The 23,508-nt window shown below is 46.0% G+C and overlaps 1 protein-coding gene across 1 annotated transcript in view; it reads left to right on the top strand.

The window, feature by feature from the left end:
• COL4A5 (collagen type IV alpha 5 chain) overlaps positions 1–23,508 on the top strand; it is a 377,606-nt gene that overhangs the window by 219,808 nt on the left and 134,290 nt on the right. The window contains 8 exon segments of the mRNA XM_030209194.1: positions 2,317–2,387; positions 2,846–3,037; positions 5,651–5,819; positions 9,204–9,287; positions 9,374–9,478; positions 10,244–10,341; positions 16,220–16,370; positions 23,387–23,500. Coding sequence (XP_030065054.1) covers positions 2,317–2,387; positions 2,846–3,037; positions 5,651–5,819; positions 9,204–9,287; positions 9,374–9,478; positions 10,244–10,341; positions 16,220–16,370; positions 23,387–23,500 — 984 coding nt within the window.

Raw genomic sequence — 23,508 nt, 5'->3', positions numbered from 1 at the left:
GCATCCGTGTTGCCTTTACAAAAATGGTCTAAAATAGGCACCTTTTTTGGACTATCCACGTAGGTCCCCTGTTACAAAATCAAGCCCCTAAAATTAGAAATCAGAAAAGGAGGCAGAGAAGAGATGTGACCTTAATGTTATTCAACCTGATCTCATTTTTAGTTTGGTTAGAGAGATTAAAACCTCTAGCCTTCACTTTTGCACATAATCCCAAAGAAGCAGTTATGCTCAGCTGGAGGTCAGCCTGATATTCAAATGGGATTTTAAATGTTGGTTATGAGGCTAATTTTGGAACAGGCCACCTAACTTGTGCTGCCAAGTTACACCAGTTTTCAAAGGGAAAAAACGCACGTACGGTCCCTTTGAAAGTTACCCCACTGAAAATACCTGCACACATGTCGCCTGCTGTTTAGTACATGAGATGGTTTGTGTTGCATAGTTGTTGACAGGGGCGTAGCTACTATGGAGCCAGGGGGGCCTGGGCCCCCGCAGTTTTGGCCCTGAACCCCCCTGCCGACGCCAACCCACCGTCGCCGTCTGCTACCTTTGCTGGCGGGGGACCCCAACCCCCGCCAGCCGAAGTGTTCTTCCTTTGTTTTGTTTCTGAGTCTGACGTCGCGTCGTGCAGGACGTCAGACTCACAGAAACAGAACGAAGCCCTGCAGATCGCAAGGTTTGTTCTGTTTCTGTGAGTCTGACGTCGTGCAGAACGTCAGACTCGGAAACAGAACAAAGAAAGAAGAGGACCTCGGCTGGCGGGGCTTGGGGTCCCCTGCCAGCAAAGGTAGGCGACAGCGAGGGTGGGCGGGGGGGTCGAGAGGGTCGGCAGCGGGGGGGGGTCAAAGTTATTGGTGGTGGTGCTGGCGGCAGCGGGGGGTGGGGCTAAAATGTGCCCCCTCACCTCGGGCTCTGGACCCCCCCTCCCTCCGAAGTCTGGGTACGCCCTTGGTTGTTGAACACACTACAATTCAAATCCTCATCACAACTCCACCCATGGGAACCCCTCTGCTCGTAACTGGTAGAAGCGTGTGCAGAATGGCACGGTGCCCATGCTTGTACATGCATACTCCCGGATTCTAGAAAGGGCGCGATCCCGAGATGCGCAGGCAACTAAATTGGGTAACGAGCTAATTATCACCAATGATTGGGCACTAACAAACTATTGACATTAATTGGCACCAGTTTGGATTTGCAAGTGCTATGTGTTATTCTATAAAACTGCGTGCCCAAATCCCAGAGCGCCAACCCAAAAGGGGGCGTGGCCATGGGAGGGGTGTTCTGGACATTTGTGCGTAGCATTATAGAATACCGCAGATGCATGCCCAAATGGGCAGTGGGAATTACAGCTGGTTTCAGCAGGCATAAGACCTGGCACCCAAATATGGGCGTGGGAATCGGTATTACGCACTTTTCCAACCTGGAGTGACCTTAATAGATTAGCACTGGGCACTGATTTTTACAGAATGTGGTCCATAAAGTCTGGACATATGTATAGCAAAACATGTGTAGAATACGAGATAGTGTCCTGAAAATATTGCTCAATGAACCTCGGAGTTCTGTATCCAGAGTGTGTGTTGAGAGTTTGTCTACCCGAGGAGAAATAATTGTTTTGTCATATTTTTTTCAGCTTTTGGTTAGTGAGGGTTTTTTTTTAATTGTTTCTTTTTTATAGCAGGTTACTTTTACGTATAAATCACTGTTTTATGTGCAGAAATGGTTTTTGAAAGTTACTTTCTGGTTGTGTGTCTATATGTAGAGCTTATCGAATTTTGAGGTTTTGCAAAATGTGCCACACATGAAGTCAGTATAAGACCCCAGACTTTAAAGAGAGAGAACGGTTTCTGAACTTCAAATACTCATGCATTTTAAAAGCACTGGGGCCGATATTCAGACCACAGGAGGGAGCCCGGCTAATTCCTGCGGTCGGTGGTCAGCCTGGATATTCAATGCCGGGCTGTTTCTGGTGATTGGCAATGAATATCCGGTTTATTTTTTAACCGGTTTAAAGTCAACTGACTAGATTGATATTCAAAGATAGCCAGTTAAATTTAAACAGGCTAAAGATATACTAGCTATTGAAGTGACCTGATGTGGCGGCTTACAATAACTGGATATGGCTGAATATTTGGGATTACCTCCTAGGTGCTAACTGGAAATATTCAGCGGGGTATAACCGGCTATCCCCTACTGAATACAATGGTTTTGAATATCTGGGGGACTGTGAGTATTTCTGCAAATAAAGTACATCCTGTTGATGGTAATTATCGGTATAAATACAATTTAGATAAATTTCATACACACTTATTATTCTTTCAGGATCTCCAGGTGCCCCTGGATTTAAAGGTGATCCAGGACTTCCTGGCCCGACTGGTCCACCTGGACCCCTAGTAAGTACATTGTGATTTGGGAAAATTGTCTTATTAGTTTGAAAGAACCATACAAGATTGAATTTTGTTAGTCGTGGGTAGGTGCTGGGCTCCAGTGGTACATCTCAGGCTTACCTAAAGTTTGGCACAGTATGTAGGAGGTGATAATATTGGCAAGGCATACGCTGGTATATCTTTGCCTCTGCATAGCATGTTTCTTTCTTCAGGGAGCAACTCCAGTTGTTCAGTATTCTTGGAATTTAATCCCCGTCCCCTGGGTATAGTACTGGCATCATAGCTCCTTACAGAAAGTGCTGTGGGATTTGCATTTCTACAGAGCACGATGTAGCATCTGAAATCTTTCACCCCAGTTTGAGGGGCTACTCCCTAGGACCTGTAGGGATATTTAAATTTTATCGGTTTACTAATATTCTTATAAGTCTGCTTTTCTAAGATGTGTTTTTTTTGTCTGCTTCTAGGGCTATGCCGGAAGCCAAGGTGCCCCTGGCCGTCCAGGTTCTAAAGGCGAGCCAGGAGACATTATTGGTGTTCCAGGTCTGAAAGGTGACAAGGGTGACTCTGGTTCCCCAGGTTCTCCAGGTTTTCCTGGTCTGGAAGGAACTCCTGGGCGAGATGGAGCACCGGGTTTTCCAGGTTCCAAGGGTGAACCTGTAAGTCATATAATACAAATTTACCAGACTTTTAGTTTTTAGTAGTAGTGAAAAAATGATACAAGGCAAATCTAATGTGCCATTCTAATAAGTGTGTCATCTCTGGAAAGGTGATAGCTGCAAGGGCGTAGCTACGGGTGCAGGCCCACCCAATTTCAGCCCAGGCCCGCCTAGCGCCAGCCCCAGCACCCATTGCTGGCCACTGCTGCTTTTCCTGTTGAGCAGCAGTGGCCGGCGCTACAAAAAGAAGAAGCGCTAACGGCGCTAAGGACGAGAAATGTTTAAAAAAAAAAAAGCGCGGCACCGGCAGGCACTGTCTCGGCAGCCTTGAGGCATTGGCTGCTGAGGCATTGGCTGCTGGCTCGCAGGCTCCTCCCGCAGATGGGAGGAGTCTGCGAGCCAGCAGCCAATGCCTCAGCAGCCAATGCCTGAAGGCTGCCGAGACAGTGCCTGCCGGTGCCGCGTTTTTTTTTTTTTTTAAACATTTCTCGTCCTACGGTCCTTAGCGCCGTTAGCGCTGCTTCTTTTTGTAGCGCCGGCCCTGCTGCTCAACAGGAAAAGCAGCAGTGGCCGGCAATGGGAGCTGAGGCTGGCGCTGGCATGCAGGATGGGCCTCGTCGAAGAAAAGAGGGAAAACATGGAAGGATGGGGAGAAAAAGAGGGAAAACAGATGGAAGGATGGGGAGAAAGAGGAAAAACATGGAAGGATGGGGAGAAAAGAGGGAAAACAGATGGAAGGATAGCAGAGAATGAGGGAAAACATGGAAGGATGGGGAGAATGAGGGAAAACATGGAAGGATGGGGAGAAAGAGGGAAAACAGATGGAAGGATGGCAGAGAATGAGGGAAAACAGATAGAAGGATGGCAGAGAATGAGGGAAAACATGGAAGGATGGGGAGAAAAGAGGGAAAACAGATGGAAGGATGGCAGAGAATGAGGGAAAACATGGAAGGATGGGGAGAAAAGAGGGAAAACAGATGGAAGGATGGCAGAGAATGAGGGAAAACATGGAAGGATGGGGAGAAAGAGGGAAACATGGAAGGATGGGGAGAAAGAGGGAAAACAGATGGAAGGATGGCAGAGAATGAGGGAAAACATGGAAGGATGGGGAGAAAGGGAAAACAGATGGAAGGATGGCAGAGAATGAGGGAAAACATGGAAGGATGGGGAGAAAGAGGGAAACATGGAAGGATGGGGAGAAAGAGGGAAAACAGATGGAAGGATGGCAGAGAATGAGGGAAAACATGGAAGGATGGGGAGAAAAGAGGGAAAACAGATGGAAGGATGGCAGAGAATGAGGGAAAACAGATGGAAGGATGGCAGAGAATGAGGGAAAACATGGAAGGATGGGGAGAAAGAGGGAAAACATGGAAGGATGGGGAGAAAAGATAGAAAACAGATGGAAGGATGGGGAGAGAAAGAGGGAAAACGGATGGATGGGGAGAGAGACTCTGGATGGAAGGATGGGGAGAGAAAGGGGAGAGACTGGAAGGATGCAGAGAGAAAGGTGAGAGACTGGAAGGATGTGGATACAGAAGGGACACTGAACAGAAAAGGGTAGAGTGATACAGAGACACTGGTTAGAAAGAGGGAGAGAGACATTAGATGGATCAGGAGAGAGGATAGATGGATGGAAGGATGGGGAGAGAAAGAGGGAAGACGCTGGATGGAAGGGTAGGGAGAAAGAGGTGACACTGGACGGAAGGATGCAGAAAGAAAGAGGGGAGACTACTGGAAGGATGGGGCGAGAGAGGGGAGACTGGAAGGATGGGGAGAGAAAGAAAGAAGAGAGCTGCTGGATGGAAAAGGAGAGTAGTGAAAGACTGGAGAATAAGAGGAAGGGGCATGGGGAGAACAAGGGTGAGAAAAAGATGAAAAGCCATAAGTAGATGAAGGAAATTAAAGAATGGATAGTAAGAATGAATTAAATCAGGACAGAGAGAGAGAGGCAGGAAAATATTGAAGAAAGCAAAGAAAAAGGAGAGAAAAATGAGAAATGGCCAGGAAACCGTGGCAGAAGAGTTAAGCGAAAACGAAGGAAAGCAGAATCTAGAGACTGGGAGCGACACAATGAGAAAAAGTAAATGGCCATACAAGAAAGGTAAAGAAAATAATTGTATTTTTAATTTAGGATAAAGTAATATGGTGTTAATAAAGTTTCAGAGACCAATACTTCCTTCCTTAGGTCAGGAGAGGATACCGTAACAGCATTATATTGACCTGAGGCAGGAGGTTTTGGCCTCTGAAAGCTCACTGAAAAGGATTAGGCTATTAAATAAATTGTCTGAAATCTGATGCACTGAAAAGCAGCACTTTACCCTGTGTGACAAATGCATCTGATTAGCGTGACTAAATTTTGCTGGGGGAGGGGGGTAGAGACAAAATTTTGTGCCCACCCACTTTGGGTTCAGGCCCATCCAAAATTGGCAGTCTGGCTACGCCACTGGATAGCTGGACTAGGAGTTCCGTAATTTGCTATCTTAAATACTTATAGTAATAGCAAGTATCCAAGCCCTATTATTTTCCTAAGCTGAACTGAAAAAGCGATGTAGTTATATTCAGGTTTTAGCATTTGTGAAGCTAATACTGTTCATTTTTCATCTTCTCTTTAAGGGCGGCTTGGCCTTGAAAGGAGAGAGAGGTCCCCAAGGTGACCCTGGAGTTCCTGGACTTCCTGGTGACAGGGGGCCCTTGGGTCCGCCTGGATTTGGTCCGCAGGGTCCTCCAGGTGTAAAAGGCATTCAGGGAGTATCAGGTCGGCCAGGTGCACCGGGAGCTCCAGGTTGGTCATGCTCTTTGTTGCTGTTCATGAAAAACACTTAGATCTGTTACCAAAGTTATTGTATTGACTTTGTATTGTTGAAGAGGAATCCTTGTTTCAGTTCCTTGTGAATTCTGAGGATCTGAGACGCATGTTTCTTCATAGGTCATTTGACGCAAACTGTGCACAGTTTTATCATAAGGTTCCCTTCACATTTCCTACTGAGCGTAAGAGCATTGGTTTGATACTGACTTGTATAGTTCAGGCTGTACTGGGGTACTTAGGTAGCCATGCTGACACTGTATGAACCAGTTTTGAGGCTTCCTGTGAAAAGTGTAACCTTCTAAAAAAAATACAGTAGTAACAAATACATTTCACTTTAAATCTCTTTTATTTGCAGTATCCACAATAACATTTCCAAAACCAATACAAACAACATTGTACTATTAACCATGACAACAAATGCCAACGTCATAATCGGCATTGTTATCAATCTCTCGCTGAAGACACAACCCGTTACCCCAATGTTTTGATTCTTGGTGACTTCAATATTCGTGTTGATACCCCAACCCTTCCTCATCCCGAGAATTTCCTTTCATTTAAGTCAAATCTTAACCTTCTTCAAATGGTCTCCTTTCCTACTCACCAAGCTGGTCACACATTAGATCTTATTTTCTCCCCTATGGATTTTTCTTTTCCTTTATCTACCCCTACTCCTGTTGAGGTTCCTTGGTCAGATCATCTAGCGCTTCATTTTTCTGTATCATTTCCATTACCACTATGTACAAATCCCCAAACCCAGAAATGGACTAGACAACTTTCAAGAATTGATCCGCATACTCTATCTCCTTCTCTTTTTCATTTTACCCCAGACTTCCTGGACTTGCCTCTCGACAATCAGATAAATTGTTTACACTCAGTTCTTTCCAGTGCTCTTAATTCTTTAGCCCCTCTAATGCCAGTTAATTTTGCATCCTCCTATCAAAAAACCCTGGTTTCCCAGCAGTCTTCGTGTCCTCAAGCTTCAACTATGCAAAGCCAAGCAAATTTGGGAAAAATCTAAAAAAGAGGCTGACTTAAAGGTCTTTAAAGTCAATCTTAGAATCTACAATTTCCATTTCAGAAAAGCGAGAGTCCAGTATTTCACTATCCGCCTTAAGACTGCCCTAACCAGGGCTTTTTTTTTGAGGGGGTACTTGAGGGTACTGAGTACCGGCACCTTTTCCATTGTCTGCTAAAATTGACCCATGGTCCCCAAGTTTTAATGAAAGATCTTAGGCTTTACACACCAATTCTGCCTTGTCATAGATTCTGTGACTGGTTGCAGAGGGCCTGGCTATTGAGGGGTGGCTCTCTCAGTGATCACCCCACCCCTGAAAGGTGGCCTGGCATATGAGTACCGGCACCTTTTTTGCTAGAAAAAATGCACTGGCCCTAACCCATCTAAAGAACTTTATTCCATTTTTCACTCACTAACATCTCCCAGGCAGAAACACTGTCCCCCTTTTTTTGCATGAAAAATCTCTGATCTTTGTAACTCTTTACCATCTTCTGTCTCCAAAAGCATCTCTGTATCCACTGATCTTAGGCCCCTGAGCTCACCATTGTCATCCCTCCCCCCACCCCCCCCACCTACTGACTTGTCCTCTTGATCCTCTTTTGAACCCCAAACCCTGTTCTCGCATTCCAAAACTATCTCTGGTATGAAAAGCATTTACTGCTCTCTTGATCCTTTTCCTTCCACATGGCTCAAAACCCCTGAGCCCACAATCCTTCTTATCAATAACAGTCTTTCTTCTGGTCAAGTTCTCCTCTTATGGAAATCTGCTGTAGTTCATCCTATCCTTAAGAAACCATCCTTGATTCCCAGGTTCTGGCTCACTACTGGCCTGTGTTCAATTTATGGTTGATTTCTAAAATACTGGAGAGAAAATAGTCTACCAACAAGCCTCCTCTTTTTTTGAAAAATCTCTTGCTTTCCATCCCAAACAGTCAGGCTTCCGCTCTCATTTTAGTAACAAAATAATAATTGCAGCTCTACTCAGTGAAATTCACTCTCACTTGGATAGACATAATGTTATGCTCACAATTTCTCTTGACCTCTCTGCTGCATTCGACCTTGTTGATCACTCCTTCCTTCTAGCCCACCTCACCTTTTTGGGTTTGATGAGCCCTGCCCTTTCCTGGTTTTCCTCTTTCTTAACTGAGTGCTCATTCAGAGTTACCACTCCATCCTCAACATCTCAACCCTGTTATCTAGAATGTGGGGTCCCCTAGGGTTCTATTTTATCACCTCTCCTATTCAACCTCTTTCTTAGCCCACTGACCACTGTTATCCAATCATCAGGTATTTCTTTCTGCTTTTACGTTGACGACGTGCTCCCGGTTTACCCTACAAATCCTTGTTCCCCGTCTATTGCACCTCTACAGAATTGTTTGTCTCGGATATCACAATGGCTGTTGGATCATAGATTGCTTCTTAATAAAGACAAAACTGTAGCTTGTTGGTTTACTGGAGGTCTTCCCGCCCTTAGAATCCCCCTCACTCTTTTTTAGTTCCAATACCCAAGCCATGGACTTTTCACTGTTTGGGAATCATTTTCAATTCCTAACTCTCCTTTGTCCTACAGATCTCCCATCTATGTAAAACTGGCTTCTACATCTTACGCTAACTCTGTTCAGTTAGATGGTATTTTGACCACAATTTCTTTCACAGGTTGTCCTCAATCCCAACTCAACAAATTAGTCCCTCCAAAACACAGCTACTAGATTTCTTTATCATGCTCACAGATATGTCCCTTGTTCTCCATTATTCATCAAGCACCACTGGCTTCCCTTTGACATTTGGAAATATTTACAAGGTTTTGCGTTTCAAGGCTCTTAGAACAGGCCTGCCTTCTTACCTCTCTAACCTTACCATTTCACATACATCTGCTTGGCTCTTCTGTTCTCTCAACAATTATTGTCTTTGCCTTCCAAGTCCCAGAAACGCACAGTTAGAATCCACTCGACACATCGCTTTCTTCTTTGCTGCCTCTTTTCACTGGAATTCTATGCCCCTATCTATCTGAGCTGAACTTTCTTTTAAGAAGTTTTAGGTTGCCAAAAATCAGAAACGACCAAGTCTAAGACGACCATCTGTAAGGTCGACCTAAATTTCCAGATTTGGGCATCCCCGACCGTATTATCGAAGCGAAAGATGGATGCCCATCTTGTTTCAATAATACAGGTTTCCCCGCCCCTTCACCGGGACGTCCTGCGAGGACGTCCTCAGGAAAACTTGGGCACCCCATTTCAATTATGCCCCTCCACATCACCCCATATAGCCCGGTGCTTGTTTTTCTCTAGCCACAGTACTTCCTAGGTTCCAGCATTTATTACCCATGATACCTTTTCTCTTCCTAGGTCCTGCAGGAGAACCAGGGCTAACTGTGGCAAACCCAGGTCCACCTGGTCTCCCAGGTACTCCTGGTGATGTTGGCTTTCCAGGTAAGTTCCTTCTCTTCCGTAGAATTTTTCATACCTCATCTTCCCATTTAAACTGATTTTTCTAATTTAATCCATTTTACCTACAGGTGAACCTGGTCAACCAGGTCAGCCTGGCCGAGCAGGTCTTCCAGGTGCAAAAGGTGATCCAGGAGTGCCTGGCATTGGATTTCCCGGCCCACCAGGTCCAAAAGGTAGACTTCCTAAAGATGAATTATTAGATGTGGCAGTAACAAGGGCTATAGATTCTAGTAGACGGTTTCAGCAAGGGCAGTATAGAAGGGCAGGCACCATGGGGATGCACATCCATCGTCAGAGTATGTCGTAATATATGTAAGAATAAAGGGGGGGCTTATTTCTTTAATGGTACGTTTATTTCTCCAGTGCTTATTTCACCTACCAGCATCCTTCAAGTTAGGAAATGCTCTGTTCAGTATAACCATACTTTGTAAGCCGGACTGAACCTACTCTACGTAATTATGACATCTCTGTGATACATTGTTTCCATACCTGTATTATCTCCGTAATACTTTGTACCATACTTTGTAAGCCGCACTGAACCTGCTATCGAGCAGGAAAGAGCGGGGTATAAATGCCACAAATAAATAAATAAATAAATATCAGAAATCACACAAATGAACTAATCTAGTGTACATTCACATTTGTATTGTAGAAGTGAAGCATCTGTACTGTTTAGAATAGAGTTTCACGAGCTTAACTAAAGCTTGCTGCTCTTTGGGATTCGGAAATGTTGCTGCTCTTTTGGGATTCTGGAATTTTGCTGCTTTTGGGGATTCTGCCAGATATCTTGTATTCTGGATTGGAAGCAGGATACTGGGCTAGATGGATGTAATGTCCTATTTAGAACTAGCCTTCAGTTAACGTTGTCTTTCATTAGAAATGGATTCTCCGGTAGACTCCACTGTCTATTTCTTATGGGTGTTTTTACCTATCTTTAGGTTTGCCAGGAACGTTAGGATCACCTGGTGCTCCAGGGTTTCAAGGAGAACCTGGTCAAGACGGGACACCGGGGTTACCTGGTTTGCCAGGACAAAAGGTTAGAAAGTTGTTTGTTGTTTTTTTTTTTCATTATGTCCTTACAAGTAGCCTCCAGATAATGCTTAGTCTGTTCTCTGGTCGCAGTATTTTTATTGTTTTAATAACAGCATAATAAAGTATAAATCATTGTAGTAGCATACAATTATCAAAAAAAAATGGGAAAAAGAGAAGAAAAGAGAGAGAGAAAAGGACTTCTCAACATGCATCACCTAAGTAGGTCAACAGCAAAGACCACTTCTCCTTGTAAGAGATATATCGATATGACTTATTGGCTAGGAATGTTTCATATTTATAAACTAGTAAAAAAGCCCCGTTTCTGATGCAAATGAAACGGGGGCTAGCAAGGTTTTCTTCTGTGTGCATGTGGGAGTGTGCTGTCTGTCCCCTCAGCTCTCTGTCCCCTCCCCCCTCGGAGTCGAGTCCTTCAGTGTTAAGTTTCCTGCTGTGTTTGTGTTACAGAGATAGTGAGGGCTTCTGCCCTCTCTCCCCTCCCCCCTCTGAGTCCTTCACTGTTACAGAGAGAGCGATTTGATTTCGTGCTTTGCTGTGTTTTCCTTCACTGTTTGTGTTACAGAGAGAGCGAGGGCGGGGCAGACACTCATGGGGAAACCGGACATCTCTCCCCCTTCACACTTCCAGCTGGAGGCTTCATTTAGAACGTTGGTGGTGCCTTTTATATATAGAGATTTGAAATACTAAATTCCACCATTCCTGATATGTGGTTTGACTCAGATTCTTCCAGTGCCTAAAGATGACTTTCAAAGCTAAAGCGAGCAAAGTATTAACAAGCGAGCACTCATTATGACTTAATATAGATTGAAAACACTGGTCTCGAAGCAACACATAGTTGTACAACATAGGACCAGTGAAATGAAAGATACCTACTAAAGTGAGCCATCCATCATTCCAAAATGATTTAAGACATACGCAGTCAAAAATAAGGTGTTTGGAATTCCATAAGTATCTTCTCCAGACGCCTATAGAGAGCGGCAGGGAACAGGATAGGAATCCTACTAAGGGCATACGTGATTTGGGGGACTACCATCATTTTGATAGAATCGAGTCTACCCCACCAAGTTAAATTGAGTGGAGACCAAGACGAAAGGGAAGTTGCCACCGTGGCAGCAATTCTGTCTCTTCTCTTATGATGTCTTTTACAAAGGTGCGCTAGCGTTTCTTAAGAGCGTGCTAAAAATTAGCATGCACTAACCATGTCAATGGTAGCACACGTTAATGTTCCTATGGGCATCTACACAGCGCACACTAATTTTAAGGGCATGCTAAAAATGCTAGTGCTCTTTTGTAAAAGGGGCCCTTAATTGCTTGTTTTCCTTGTGATGCGTCATTTTTTTAAAAGTTCTCACAGTTTGTAATTTCTGTTACTCTTGTTAACCATTTAAAGTGCGGATGATACGTGGAGCAGGCAATTCTATAAGTGGGTGCCAAAGTTAGATGCCTCGGTGTAGTGCCCTGAGTGCTAGTTGTATAACCGTTTTAGAATCGCGGCGTAAGTTGGCATCTATACGTGCATGGCTAGGTGTGCCCGCTTACGCCATGTCAAAAACAGGCCAAAATGAGTGTGCCTAAATGCGGCGCTTTAGCATGTAACTTGCAGCGTTCTGTAAGTTATATGCGTAAGTGGGAGCCCTGCCCATGCCCTGCCTATGTGTAAGTCCCCCCCCCTTGCCAAGGGGGTCTTTTACAAAGGCGCGCTAGCATTTGTAGCGGTGCTAAACCAGGGGCGTAGCCAGACTTCAGCGGGAGGGGGACGTGCAGGACGTCGGACTCACAGAAACAGAACGAAGCCTTGCGCCGGAAGAAGAGGACCTCGCTGGCAGATTTGCAAGGCTTCGTTCTGTTTCTGTGAATCTGATGTCCTGCACGTTGTATGTGCAGGACGTCAGACTCAGAAACAGAACGAAGGAAGAAGAGGACCTCGGCTGGCGGGGGTTGGGGTCCCCCGCCAGCAAAGGTAGCAGACGGCGACGGCGGGTTGGCGGCGGGGGGGGGGGGGTCGAGAGAGTCGTCGGCAAGGGGGTCCAGAGCCAAATCTACAGGGGCCCAGGCCCCCGTGGCCCCACGTAGCTATGCCCCTGTGCTAAACACTAGAGAGGCCCAAAGGAATATATGGGCGTCTCTAGTGTTTAGCGCACGTATATTCACTACACGTGCTAAAAACGTTAGCACGCCTTAGTAAAAGAGGCTCTAAGTGAATTTGCGCCTAACTCACAGAATAGCGCTGAGAACTGAGCTAACACTTTAGCGTAGAAATGTCCGTTCACCGGCACTGACTGCTTACAAAATAGGTGGCAGTACGGGCTCACACACTAATGGGAAAATTAGCGCATGACCATTAATAGAGAAAATACAGATATCAGCCATTTTATCCCCGTGGTAAAAATGGCCTTAGTTAGCAGGAATGACCTGCGTAAGGATACATTTACAAATGTTTGGTAAAAAGACCCCTAAATGTGCAACTGGTACTTAAATTTAGGAGCCCAGCTATGGCATGAGGGGGGTGAATAGCCATGTGCTACTTTTAATTCTACTGCTCAGCCATTTACTGCCCCCATTTTTTAAAAAAAAGCCTTTTTTCCCAGCTGCAGTAAAATGGCCCAGCGAGCGCCAAAAACATGCGCCCACACTACCGTAGGCCACTTTTTATCGCAGGCACTTTTTATCGCAGCTTAGTGAAAAGACCCCGTAGTCAGCACTGTGATTCGGGGGCGTAGCCAGACTTCGACAGGAGGGGGGTCCTGAGCCTGAGGTGAGGGGGCACATTTTAGCCCCCCCCCCGGCGCCACCGCCGCAACTCTCTCGACCCCCCCCCCTTCCTGCCACCAACCCTCTCCCACCGCGTACCTTTGCTGGCGGGGGACCCCAACCCCCACCAGCCGAAGTTCTGTCCTCGGCCGCACGGTGTTGCTTGCTTGCTGAATGATCTGATCAAGTTTCTGTGCGCGGCCAAGGAGAGAACTTCGGCTGGCGGGGGTTGGGGTCCCCCCCGCCAGCAAAGGTACACGACGGCGGCGGGGGAGGGTTGGCGGCGGGAAGGGGGGGTCGTGGCAGGGGGTCCAGGGCCAAATCTATGGGGGCCCAGGCCCCCTTGGCCCCATAGTAGCTACGCCCGTGCTGTGAACGTACATGTTCATTTAACTGTTGATGCTGGTGTTTAAATTAACACAATCACCGTCACTGAAAATTGACCCCTTAATTTTGCAAGGCAGGCACCAGGCTTTCTCTGCAGGTAAGTTTTTTTTTTTTTTTTTTTTTTTTACTACAAAACTGAGTAGTTGAACCTGTGCCCTCTCCCCTCCCCCGGGAGTATCGTACCAGGCATTCCCTGGATAAAAGTGAGCACATTGTTTCAACACGCACACGCTTTAACTCAAAAAGCCCATTTCTGCAGTTTAAACACTTTCACCCAGAGAGATAGATGCCTCTGACTTTTGACTCCCCGTGACTACATATTTTTCTACTGATTTAGATGTTTTTTAAATCATTTGTGGCATGATGAAGTATTTCTGTTTGTTAGTTTTGTGAGAAGTTCAAACAGGCGCCTGTTCTATACAAGGAAAAAAAAATAACACCTTCCCAAATATCAGTTATATCTAACTAGCCGTTGAGCCCGTAAAAACGGGCTGGTATTGGGGTTTTCCTTCCTTCCTTCCCCCTCCCTCCCCGTGAGGTCGCCACCGCTACCGTTCCCCCCCCCCCTGGAGTCGCCGCCATCCCTCCACCCGGCCCGGGCCCTCTCTCTCTCCGCTACTAAACTTACACATCCATTCGCCGGAACGCAGCACGCACATCAGCTGAGCTGCCGTCGGCCCTTCCTTCTCTGCCTGTGTCCCGCCCTCCTGTGACGTAACGTCAGCGAGGGCGGGACACAGGCAGGGAAGGAAGGCCGACGGCAGCTCAGCTGATGTGCGTGCTGCGTTCTGGCGAATGGATGTGTAAGTTTAGTAGCAGAGAGAGGGCCCGGGCTGGGTGTGTGTGTGTGTGCGGGGGGGGGGGGGGTAACGGTAGCGGCGACCTCGGGTGGGCGGGTGGGGGGGGGAGCGGTATCAACCTCAGCGGCGCAGTTTCCCTCTCTGTCCCGCCCTCGTCATCACGTATTGACGCGGGGGCGGGACAGAGAGGGAAGTCTCTACTGCGCATTTGCGAGTGAGTCGGTCACTCGCCGTTTATATGTTTGATTATTCTGCAAAAAGAATTATTCAAATAAAGATTTTTTATAAGTAAAGGTTTTTTTTATGTTTAAACTGTTTTATTGACGACAATCACATTACAAGTTAACTTGGAATATTCATACAGCATAAATCAATATACAAAACAATATTCCAACAACATAGTCAACATCGCCAAAACTTTTCTCCCTTTTTTACTCCCCCCTCCCCCTCTCCCCTCTTTACAATTATGATCTTGGCAAATGTGAACATTAAATGTCAGATGACTTTTTATCTCTAAAATCACAAACTTTACAATAACTCGTTAGATGACATATTGCTTATCATTTAACACCAAAAATCCAAACATCAAACTTCCGGAGCAATGCCAATCTTTTAGCAATATTCATCCCCCTCAGCCCCCCCAACCCCCCACCCAACACATCCCCCCCCCCCCCCCCATTGCTTGCCTGTTCAGGGCGTATTGATGTGACATAAAGTGAGCGGATTCAAGTGCCCATTCCTTGCCTCCACATGGTTAGAAATACCCCCCTACTCCACATCGTCCATTCTCCAGCATATTGAATGGTCTCATATGTCAAGGCACCAAAACCCATGTGAAGCTGCTGGCGACAATAATTTGTGCAGAATCTTAAACTCGCTAGTACTCAATATCCTCTGTATCCTACAATAAGTAAAGGTTTTTAACAAAAAAAAAAAATGTTTTTGACCATCAGCATATGCCAGATTAGCTAAAACTCATCACGAAGTCCAACCTGAGCTGTCTGGAGCAGGGGCGTAGCCAGACCTCACCAGGAGGAGGGGGGGCCAGAACCCGAGGTGGGGGGGGCACTGTTTAGCCGCCCCCCCCCCCCCAGCCGCCATCGTCGTCGCCCGCCCCGCCGCCGCATTGGACCCCCCCCCTGCCGACGATCCCTTTGAACCCCCCTCCCGCCACCAACCCTCCCCTGCCGTCGCCGCCCGCCCCTGTATCCGATACCTTGTTTGCTGGCAGGGCCAGCTGAAGAGTCTTTTCAGCGCCGGAGTAGGGCCTTCGTTCAACTTAGTTCCTGGTATGATCAGCTGTTTCTGACGCCTTACGTCACGTAAGGCGTCAGAAACAGCTGATCATACCAGGAACTAAGTTGAACGAAGGTGCTACTCTGGCACTGAAAAGACTCTTCGGCTGGCCCTACTAGCAAACAAGGTATCGGATGCGGCGGCGGGGCGGGCAGGCGGTGACGGCGGGGGAGGGTTGGTGGCGGGAGGGGGGCCAGGGCCAAATCTATGGGGGCCTGGGCCCCCTCCGGCCCCACGTAGCTACGCCACTGGTCTGGAGAGTGGATTTTGCTCAATCTTTCTCCCCTACCTTCTGAAATACCATGTAACCGAAAATGATAAAGGACTCCTTTTACTAAGCCATGGTAGTGATTCCCGCGTGGGCAGCCCATTCAGTTCCTATGAGCTTCGTCGCATTTGCCGCGTGCTAATCACTACTGCGGCTTAGTAAAAGGAGCCCTTTATGCATTCCCTTAGACTTCCGTGACTGGTGTCACGGTTCTTGGTGCACCATCAAAGTTTGCAGACTCAGATGCAGCTTGCAAGAACCAAAACAATGCAATGCATTGCTTTCTAAGATTTTTCTCATTTAAAAATGTGAATGGAAACGAGTATTCATTTGTATCTTGTACTTTAATTTGTCATTGGTAGGGTGAGCCTGGATTTGGTCTCCCGGGACCTGCAGGGCTTCCAGGTCATGCAGGTTTAAAAGGAAGTCAAGGGCCAAAAGGTGACAGCGGTTTTCCAGGAAACCCTGGTCTTCCAGGACATTCGGGTGTTGAAGGATTGCCAGGACCGAAAGGTAGAGAACGCTCTGAATACGTGGTATTTTTCTCTTTTGCAAGGGTTGAATCGTCTTAGATGTGTTCATGCTATGCTTTCAGACTTGACAAGTTCTATAATCAATCCTAATTCTAATGCAATGGTTCTTACCTCAGCGGTCCTTTTACTAAGCAGCGGTGGTAGGGCTAACGTGCAGGTAGCACGTGCCAAGTCGGCACTTCCACAGGGTTAGCGCAGGTGCCCTACGGTAGTTTTGAAGTTGGCTCACGCTGTTTCCTGCGGTAGAAAATATTTTTCTATCTTCTACCACGGGGGGCGATCCCGTCGGTAATCGGCAGTGCTTGCTGCATAATTACCACGTGAGTAGTGCGTGAGCCCTTACCTCCAGGTCAGTGAGTGGTGGTAAAGGCTCAGGCAGTAAAGAGCTGCGTGCTACTTTTAATTTTAGCACACGGCCATCTACTGTCCCATTTTGAAAAATGCCTTTTTTCCCAGCCGCAGGAAAAATGTCCCAGCGCAGGCCAAAAACACATTTGCACACTACCGCAGGCCACTTTTTGCCACTGCTTAGTCAAGGGACCCCTCAGCCCTTGATTTTGCCTGGCCAATTGGGTTTTCAGGATATCCGTAGTGAGTATGCGCGAGATAAATTTTCACCGCCTCTATTGTATTCATATATGTCTTATGCATATTCATTGCTGGTATTCTGGGAACCTGAACGGGTAGAGAAACACTGTTCTAGTGAGCCAGAAATGTAGCTTTTATTTTTTATTGCATTTAATTTTCTGCTGTGCTTCATGTCATTGTGAAATCTTTAGACCCTGATATTCAGACTGCAAGAGATAGCCAGGCTGTCTCCCGCAGTCGACGCTAAACCCGAATATTCAATGCCAGTCCGTTTCCGGTGATTGGCATTGACTATCTGGTTTAACTTTGGCTGGTCCGATTTTAACCGGCCACGCTGGTATTCAGTGTTGGCCACTTAAAGTGAGACCAGCCAAAGTTATTCCAGCTATTGTGCCGGCCAAATATGGCCACCAAACTTGGCCGGTTGGGTTTTAAAAATCGGGGAATAGCCGGTTATTTCGTGCGATATAACCGGCTATCTTTAAGCCGCTATCCGGCGATATTCAGCTGAATATCGCCGAATAGCTGACGTTTTAGCGGCCTTTTTGTTTTAAATATTGGGCGGTTAATGTCTTGCAAACTATCGACCTTCGCACTGCCTTACAGGAGTCATGGGTTTAATTTCTAGATCTACTTCCTGTCTATTATGCTCTCAGGGACTAGGGGTGCTACCGAAGCAGAGATCATACTATTTTCCCTTTCCTTCCTGCCACCAAGTGGACAGGGAATGCCAGTTGTGTAGGTTTAATGAACTAAAGCTGGCAGGCAAAATGCATATGAGATCTTCTTATGCGATTCATAATGCAAAAAAAGTGGAGACAGTGCTTGCACTCAAAAATAAAGTATAACACTGTGTAATAATAATGAGCCAAGTATACTGCATAAACATAGATGCAGTGGCGTAGCCAAGGGTGGGCTTGGGTGGGCCCAGGCCCACCCACTTTGGGTTCGGGCCCACCCAGTAGTAGCATACCTATGATGTAGCTGGCAGGGATCCCCAAGCCCCACCAACTGAAAACTCCCAACAACTGTCCCTCCTGCATACCTTGTAAGTAGCAGATCTTCACCTGCAGTGAGCAGTGACATACAGACTGCTCACACCAGCCCCACAGCCTTCCCTCTGATGTATTTCTGCCTAGGCGGAAACAGGAAGCTGCATCAGAGGGAAGGGTGTGGGGCCAACATGAGCAGTGTGTATTAGTTGCTGCTCAATGCTGGTGAAAATCTATTTAAAAGGTATACGGGAGAGGGGGGATGTTTGAGAGACCATATGGCATGCAGGCGAGAGAAGGAGAGACCAAATCGCCTGTGGGACGGGGCGAGGTTCTTCTGCCCACCCATCTTGGGCCCAGGCCCACCCAAAATTGGGTGTCTGGCTACGCCCCTGCATAGATGTATGGTATTGCAACACACGAGGAAAATGACCTCAAACACCCAGAGACCTGGAACCCCTGTGTCCTTACTGGAGTTATGAATAATATCATTGGTCAGAAACTTTCTTGTTGCCCCCTGTATCATTGTGATGTTCTGTAAAAATGTTTAAACTTTCATTCCCAATCACCATCAAAAACTGCAACTGAATTCATACAGTATAGGAGTGGCCTAGTGGTTAGGGTGGTGGACTTTGGTCCTGGGGAACTGAGGAACTGAGTTTGATTCCCACTTCAGGCACAGGCAGCTCCTTGTGACTCTGGGCAAGTCACTTAACCCTCCATTGCCCCATGTAAGCCGCATTGAGCCTGCCATGAGTGGGAAAGCGCAAATGTAACAAAAATAAAATAGATACTATTGGAGATTCTACATGAATGTTGCTACTATTGGAGATTCTACATGGAATGTTGCTATTCCACTAGCAACAATCCATGTAGAAGGCTGCACAGGCTTCTGTTTCTGTGAGTCTGATGTCCTGCACATACGTGCAGGACGTCAGACTCACAAGAAGCAGAAGCCTGCACGGCCACATTGATGATCTGCAAGGGCCGACTTCTACATGGAATGTTGCTAGTGGAATAGCAACATTCCATGTAGAATCTCAAATAGTAGCAACAGTGGAGGAGTGGCCTAGTGGTTAGGGTGGTGGACTTTGGTCCTGGGGAACTGGGGAACTGAGTTCGATTCCCATTTCAGGCACAGGCAGCTCCTTGTGACTCTGGGCAAGTCACTTAACCCTCCATTGCCCCATGTAAGCCGCATTGAGCCTGCCATGAGTGGGAAAGCGCGGGGTACAAATGTAACAAAAAAAAATGAAACAAAACCCTTAAACCCAACAGTGGTCCAGCCGTTTCACTCTGTGGGCTTCATCAGGGGTTGTGTTTAAAAAAAAAAAAAAAAAGGGTTGCAGTGCTGAAAACAGAGCCTCTTGACTCTCGGAGATGTTGTTTGCAAGATTTCCACCCTCTCGTCGGGAATGACCTTTTAAAATAAGAAGTTCTGGAATGGCCAAACAGATGCAGTTCGTGATCTTTGGTGATATCGGGAATAATTTGATAACTGGCACCCTCTGTGAAGGCTACAGGATCTACTCTTAACGCAGAATTTTAGTAGCTTTTCTAGGGTTTAAGTGGCACATGCTCTTAATCTACAGATGCTCATGATTGATTTCCATCTATCTGGTCAGATAGCCCTATGACATGTATCAAGTGGACCATCAAGAGGCATATGACCCTTTTAACTGTTGTCAAAGAGAGGATTTCCTGTAACAGTGACGGCAGCTAGTTAGGCGGGCTTCCCATTTTCAGAGATGATTATTCTCAGCCCCTGTCCCTTGCCATCTACCTGTAATTAATACAGACAGGACACCCAGACAAAGACCAAATATCTGGCTACAGATGGGCCAAGTCTTTAGGGAGGAAAGTGCATAATTTAGATGTTATTATCAATTCATGTCATTCAATGGACAGTGAACGTACTCTGGTAACATCGATGTCAGAATCATTTGAATAATAAGATTGAAAGAGTACAAAAAGAAAATAGCTAAACTCAAGAAAGCTATTTCTATTACAATCTGATTATGAAGGCAAAAATAGCACCAGGGGGACTTTTCCTTATGTCAAATATGCTTCTTAGTGGTACAGGAGTTAAACTGCACTGTCCAAGGTCCTGAACCCTGAGCAGCTAACCCTTTTTTTTCATCAGAAGGTGGATCTGTTGAGGGATTCTTATTTTTCACAGTTTGATCCTTCTCAGTGACTTTATCGTTTTACATCAGCTGATATTAGGAAAGGCATCAGCATGCTCATAGCCTTATTGTATGGTCTTTGATATTGTAGAAGCCGACCGAGTTTCAGATTCGGCACCGAAACTGGTCCGACTGCCGTTTTTGGCTGAAACCGAAACTCTTTCCCCCCCCCCCCCCCCCCCCACTTGTGATCACTCACTGTCTCCTCTCCCCATCAGAATCTGGACCCAATCCAGACGAACACTCCAACCCCTTTGCAGAGATTAACATTGAACTATCTCAGTAGACTAGTCATAAAAATAAAACCTCTCAGAGCCAATTTTGTGTAGACTTTTATGTGCTCTAATGCATGCACCCAGTATTGATTATATAATTAGAAACGTTTTAAACTGGGAAATAGTCTTTATAGCCAGCACTGTTAATATATTTATATGAAACTCAAATCACACAGCTTCACACTTGCTGTGTAATACACTGGATACAGGACACGCTCTAACCCTGCAATAGCAGTTAATTCTTAACTATCTTATAATCGTTTTAAGTGGAGAAAAAAGGCTTCAGTATCGCCACCCAGCCAGCCAGAATTTCACTGACTATAAGGCACAGGCACTGCACACCATCATTTCGCCAAAAAAACTCCACTGTAATCAGTATATGTAACACACCGTTAGTTAATGTTTGCACAAAATATTGTTAGACGTCTCATGTATCCACGATTCACAGGATTAAATATCTAAATGTGACTATCCTTTACAATTGAGTGACGCGTTACTACTGCCAGTTACTTAACTTAAGTCATAGTAACATAGTAGATGACGGCAGAAAAAGACCTGCATGGTCCATCCAGTCTGCCCAAGACAAACTCATATGTGTATACCTTACCTTGAATTTGTACCTGTCCTTTTCAGGGCACAGACCATATAAGTCTGCCCAGCAGTATTTCCCGCCTCCCATCACCGGCTCTGGTACAGACCGTATAAGTCTGCCCTCCCCTATCCTCGCCTCCCAACCACCACTCCCTCTTCCCCCCACCTGCTCCGCCACCCAATTTCAGCTAAGCTTCTGAGGATCCATTCCTTCTGCACAGGATTCCTCTATGCATATCCCACGCATGTTTGAACTCCGTTACCGTTTTCATTGTCCTCCAAAGTCCTCATTGAACTGGCTCTATCGCGTCCATTGGCACCCAACAGGGAATCCCCGTTTCGCTGTCACTGCTTCAGGGGTTCACTATTCTTCTTGAAAGGATTCACATAATTCTCATCTGTTGCCATTCATTGACACAAATCCTGCTGCTGCAGCAGGAACGACACAGCAGGATTTAACCCCCTCCGAAAACCACACGCACAGGGCAGGACTACCACCAGCGGACATGCCCTCTGTAAAAGAGCCCCTGAGGTTACAGTTCAGCCACCTATCACAGGCTGACCTGCAAATCCATTGTAACACAGGGATGGTAGGTTGCCTGGCCAGGAGGGTTGGGCTCAACAGTGAGCAGGAAGTAAAACCCTCAGGCGGAGGAGAGAAGCTGCCCTGTAGAGTAAGCTGAGGTAAGCCAAGTTTTAACTCTAGATTTACAAGAATCCTGTTCTTGAGGGCTGGCTGGAACCAGACCTGTGTTTATGCGATCTTGCAAGTAGTTGTATGTATTGTAGGTTTGGGACCTGTCAGCTAAAGACCTGGGCAAAGTTTGCCTTTGAAACTAAAAAGACCTTATTCGTTATTGCATTTGTATCCCACATTATCCCACCTCTTTGCAGGCTCAATGTGGCTTACAATAGGTCATGAGTAGTGACAATGCAACACATAAAGAGGGTTTGCTTTACTTTTATTCTTGTCTGGCTGTTGTTTTTAATTACCCCTCTCTAGACCCCCGCAGGACCCTTGCCCACGGAGGTGTACAGAGGGTTTGTTCTTCTAGGATCTTGTTGATCATCCCCTCCCTAAATTCCAGCGAAACCCCATTCCATGGTGTTACGAATCGGGGTTCTAAGGAGCGCCTCCGGTCACGGAGGCGTGGGGGGGGGGGTGACAGAAGGCGCAGTTCAAATCTAATTCCCATGACCACAGCTTTCTGTCTTTCTGGATCTAAGTGAATCTTTGGCCATTTACGTTCCCACATGAAATCTATGTGAGTGAGAGAGAATCTTACTTGTGTGTGTGTGTGTGTGTGTAGTATTCTGTGAAACAGGTGGAGGAGAGAGAATAGATTGAAACAGAGACTGGAGCAGTGTAAAAGAAATAGTCTTTTATTCTCACCCAATCAGGACTTCAAGTTGGTACATTCAGTCAGAATCTGGGTTCAACCGGCCAGAGCTTCGCCGTTGTCCGATCCAAGTTGGGGAGGGACTCCAACGATAGCTCTGATACCCAGTTCTTATATAACATTTTCAGTACATACAACTCAATTGGAGAGGGACTTTTTTTCTAATCTTTCTTCATCTCTGAATCATGCTTAACCGCAGGTCAGGTGCCCACCTGCCCCTCCTCTCAAAGATTTCTTCATAGTGCCAATTTCAACACTTTTAAAACCTCTTTCCTAATACTGAGAGAGATCTATGTCTTTCTATCTTGTGATTCTGGGAGCCATGTTATAAAGACAGACTCCATTTTAAGAACCAAGCTTTTTACCATTTTTGTCATTAATTTCTACATCTTAAGTGTTACACTCAATTTGAAAGTTGTATCAGGTTTCAATAAGACTCACCAAGCAGTCCTGCTCTTGCAGGCTCTCTGCTATAAGGCCATCATCTGATTCTCAGGCCTATTTAGTGCTTTTCAGCTGTTTAAGCTATGTAACTTGGCCCACCACTATTCCAGTGGATAGGTCTCAAGCTGGGACACATATTAACACTGTATTTTATAAAAACCTCCCGCTCCAACCACGCTCACACTATCACAGTCTATAGGAAACATGTGACTTTGCAGCGTAAGTTGAAGACATTTCTTTTTTGGGAGACTTATGAGTTAGTACCTACCTTTTCTGGCTGAAAATTCCTCAGTGGAGACAGATAGTATAAGCTGGAGGCTTATAAGTTTTAATGTGACTTATTTTTATTTATTTTTTTTGTTCTTTTTATTATGTTTTATTGCATTTGTGATTTTCTCTGTTTTGTATTTTAATTATGCTAACTGTTGTACTGTTTTATGGTTGCATTCTGATTGTATTGTGTTTTAATACTGTAACAGAGTATTTCATAATTAGGAATTTAATAACTGTAACTTTTTAGGTGACCATGGATTAAATGGACAGCCTGGTCTGCCAGGATCTCCGGGAGCCCCAGGAATTGGTGGTGTTGGCCCTCCTGGATCAAGTGGTCCACCTGGACCTGCAGGCCCACCAGGTAAGACT

Source organism: Microcaecilia unicolor, chromosome 7 (assembly GCF_901765095.1).
Source record: "Microcaecilia unicolor chromosome 7, aMicUni1.1, whole genome shotgun sequence".
In the NCBI taxonomy this organism is placed as follows: Eukaryota; Metazoa; Chordata; class Amphibia; order Gymnophiona; family Siphonopidae; genus Microcaecilia; species Microcaecilia unicolor.
Note: the sequence above shows the minus strand (reverse complement) of the source record. Positions and strands in the feature narration are given on the sequence as shown.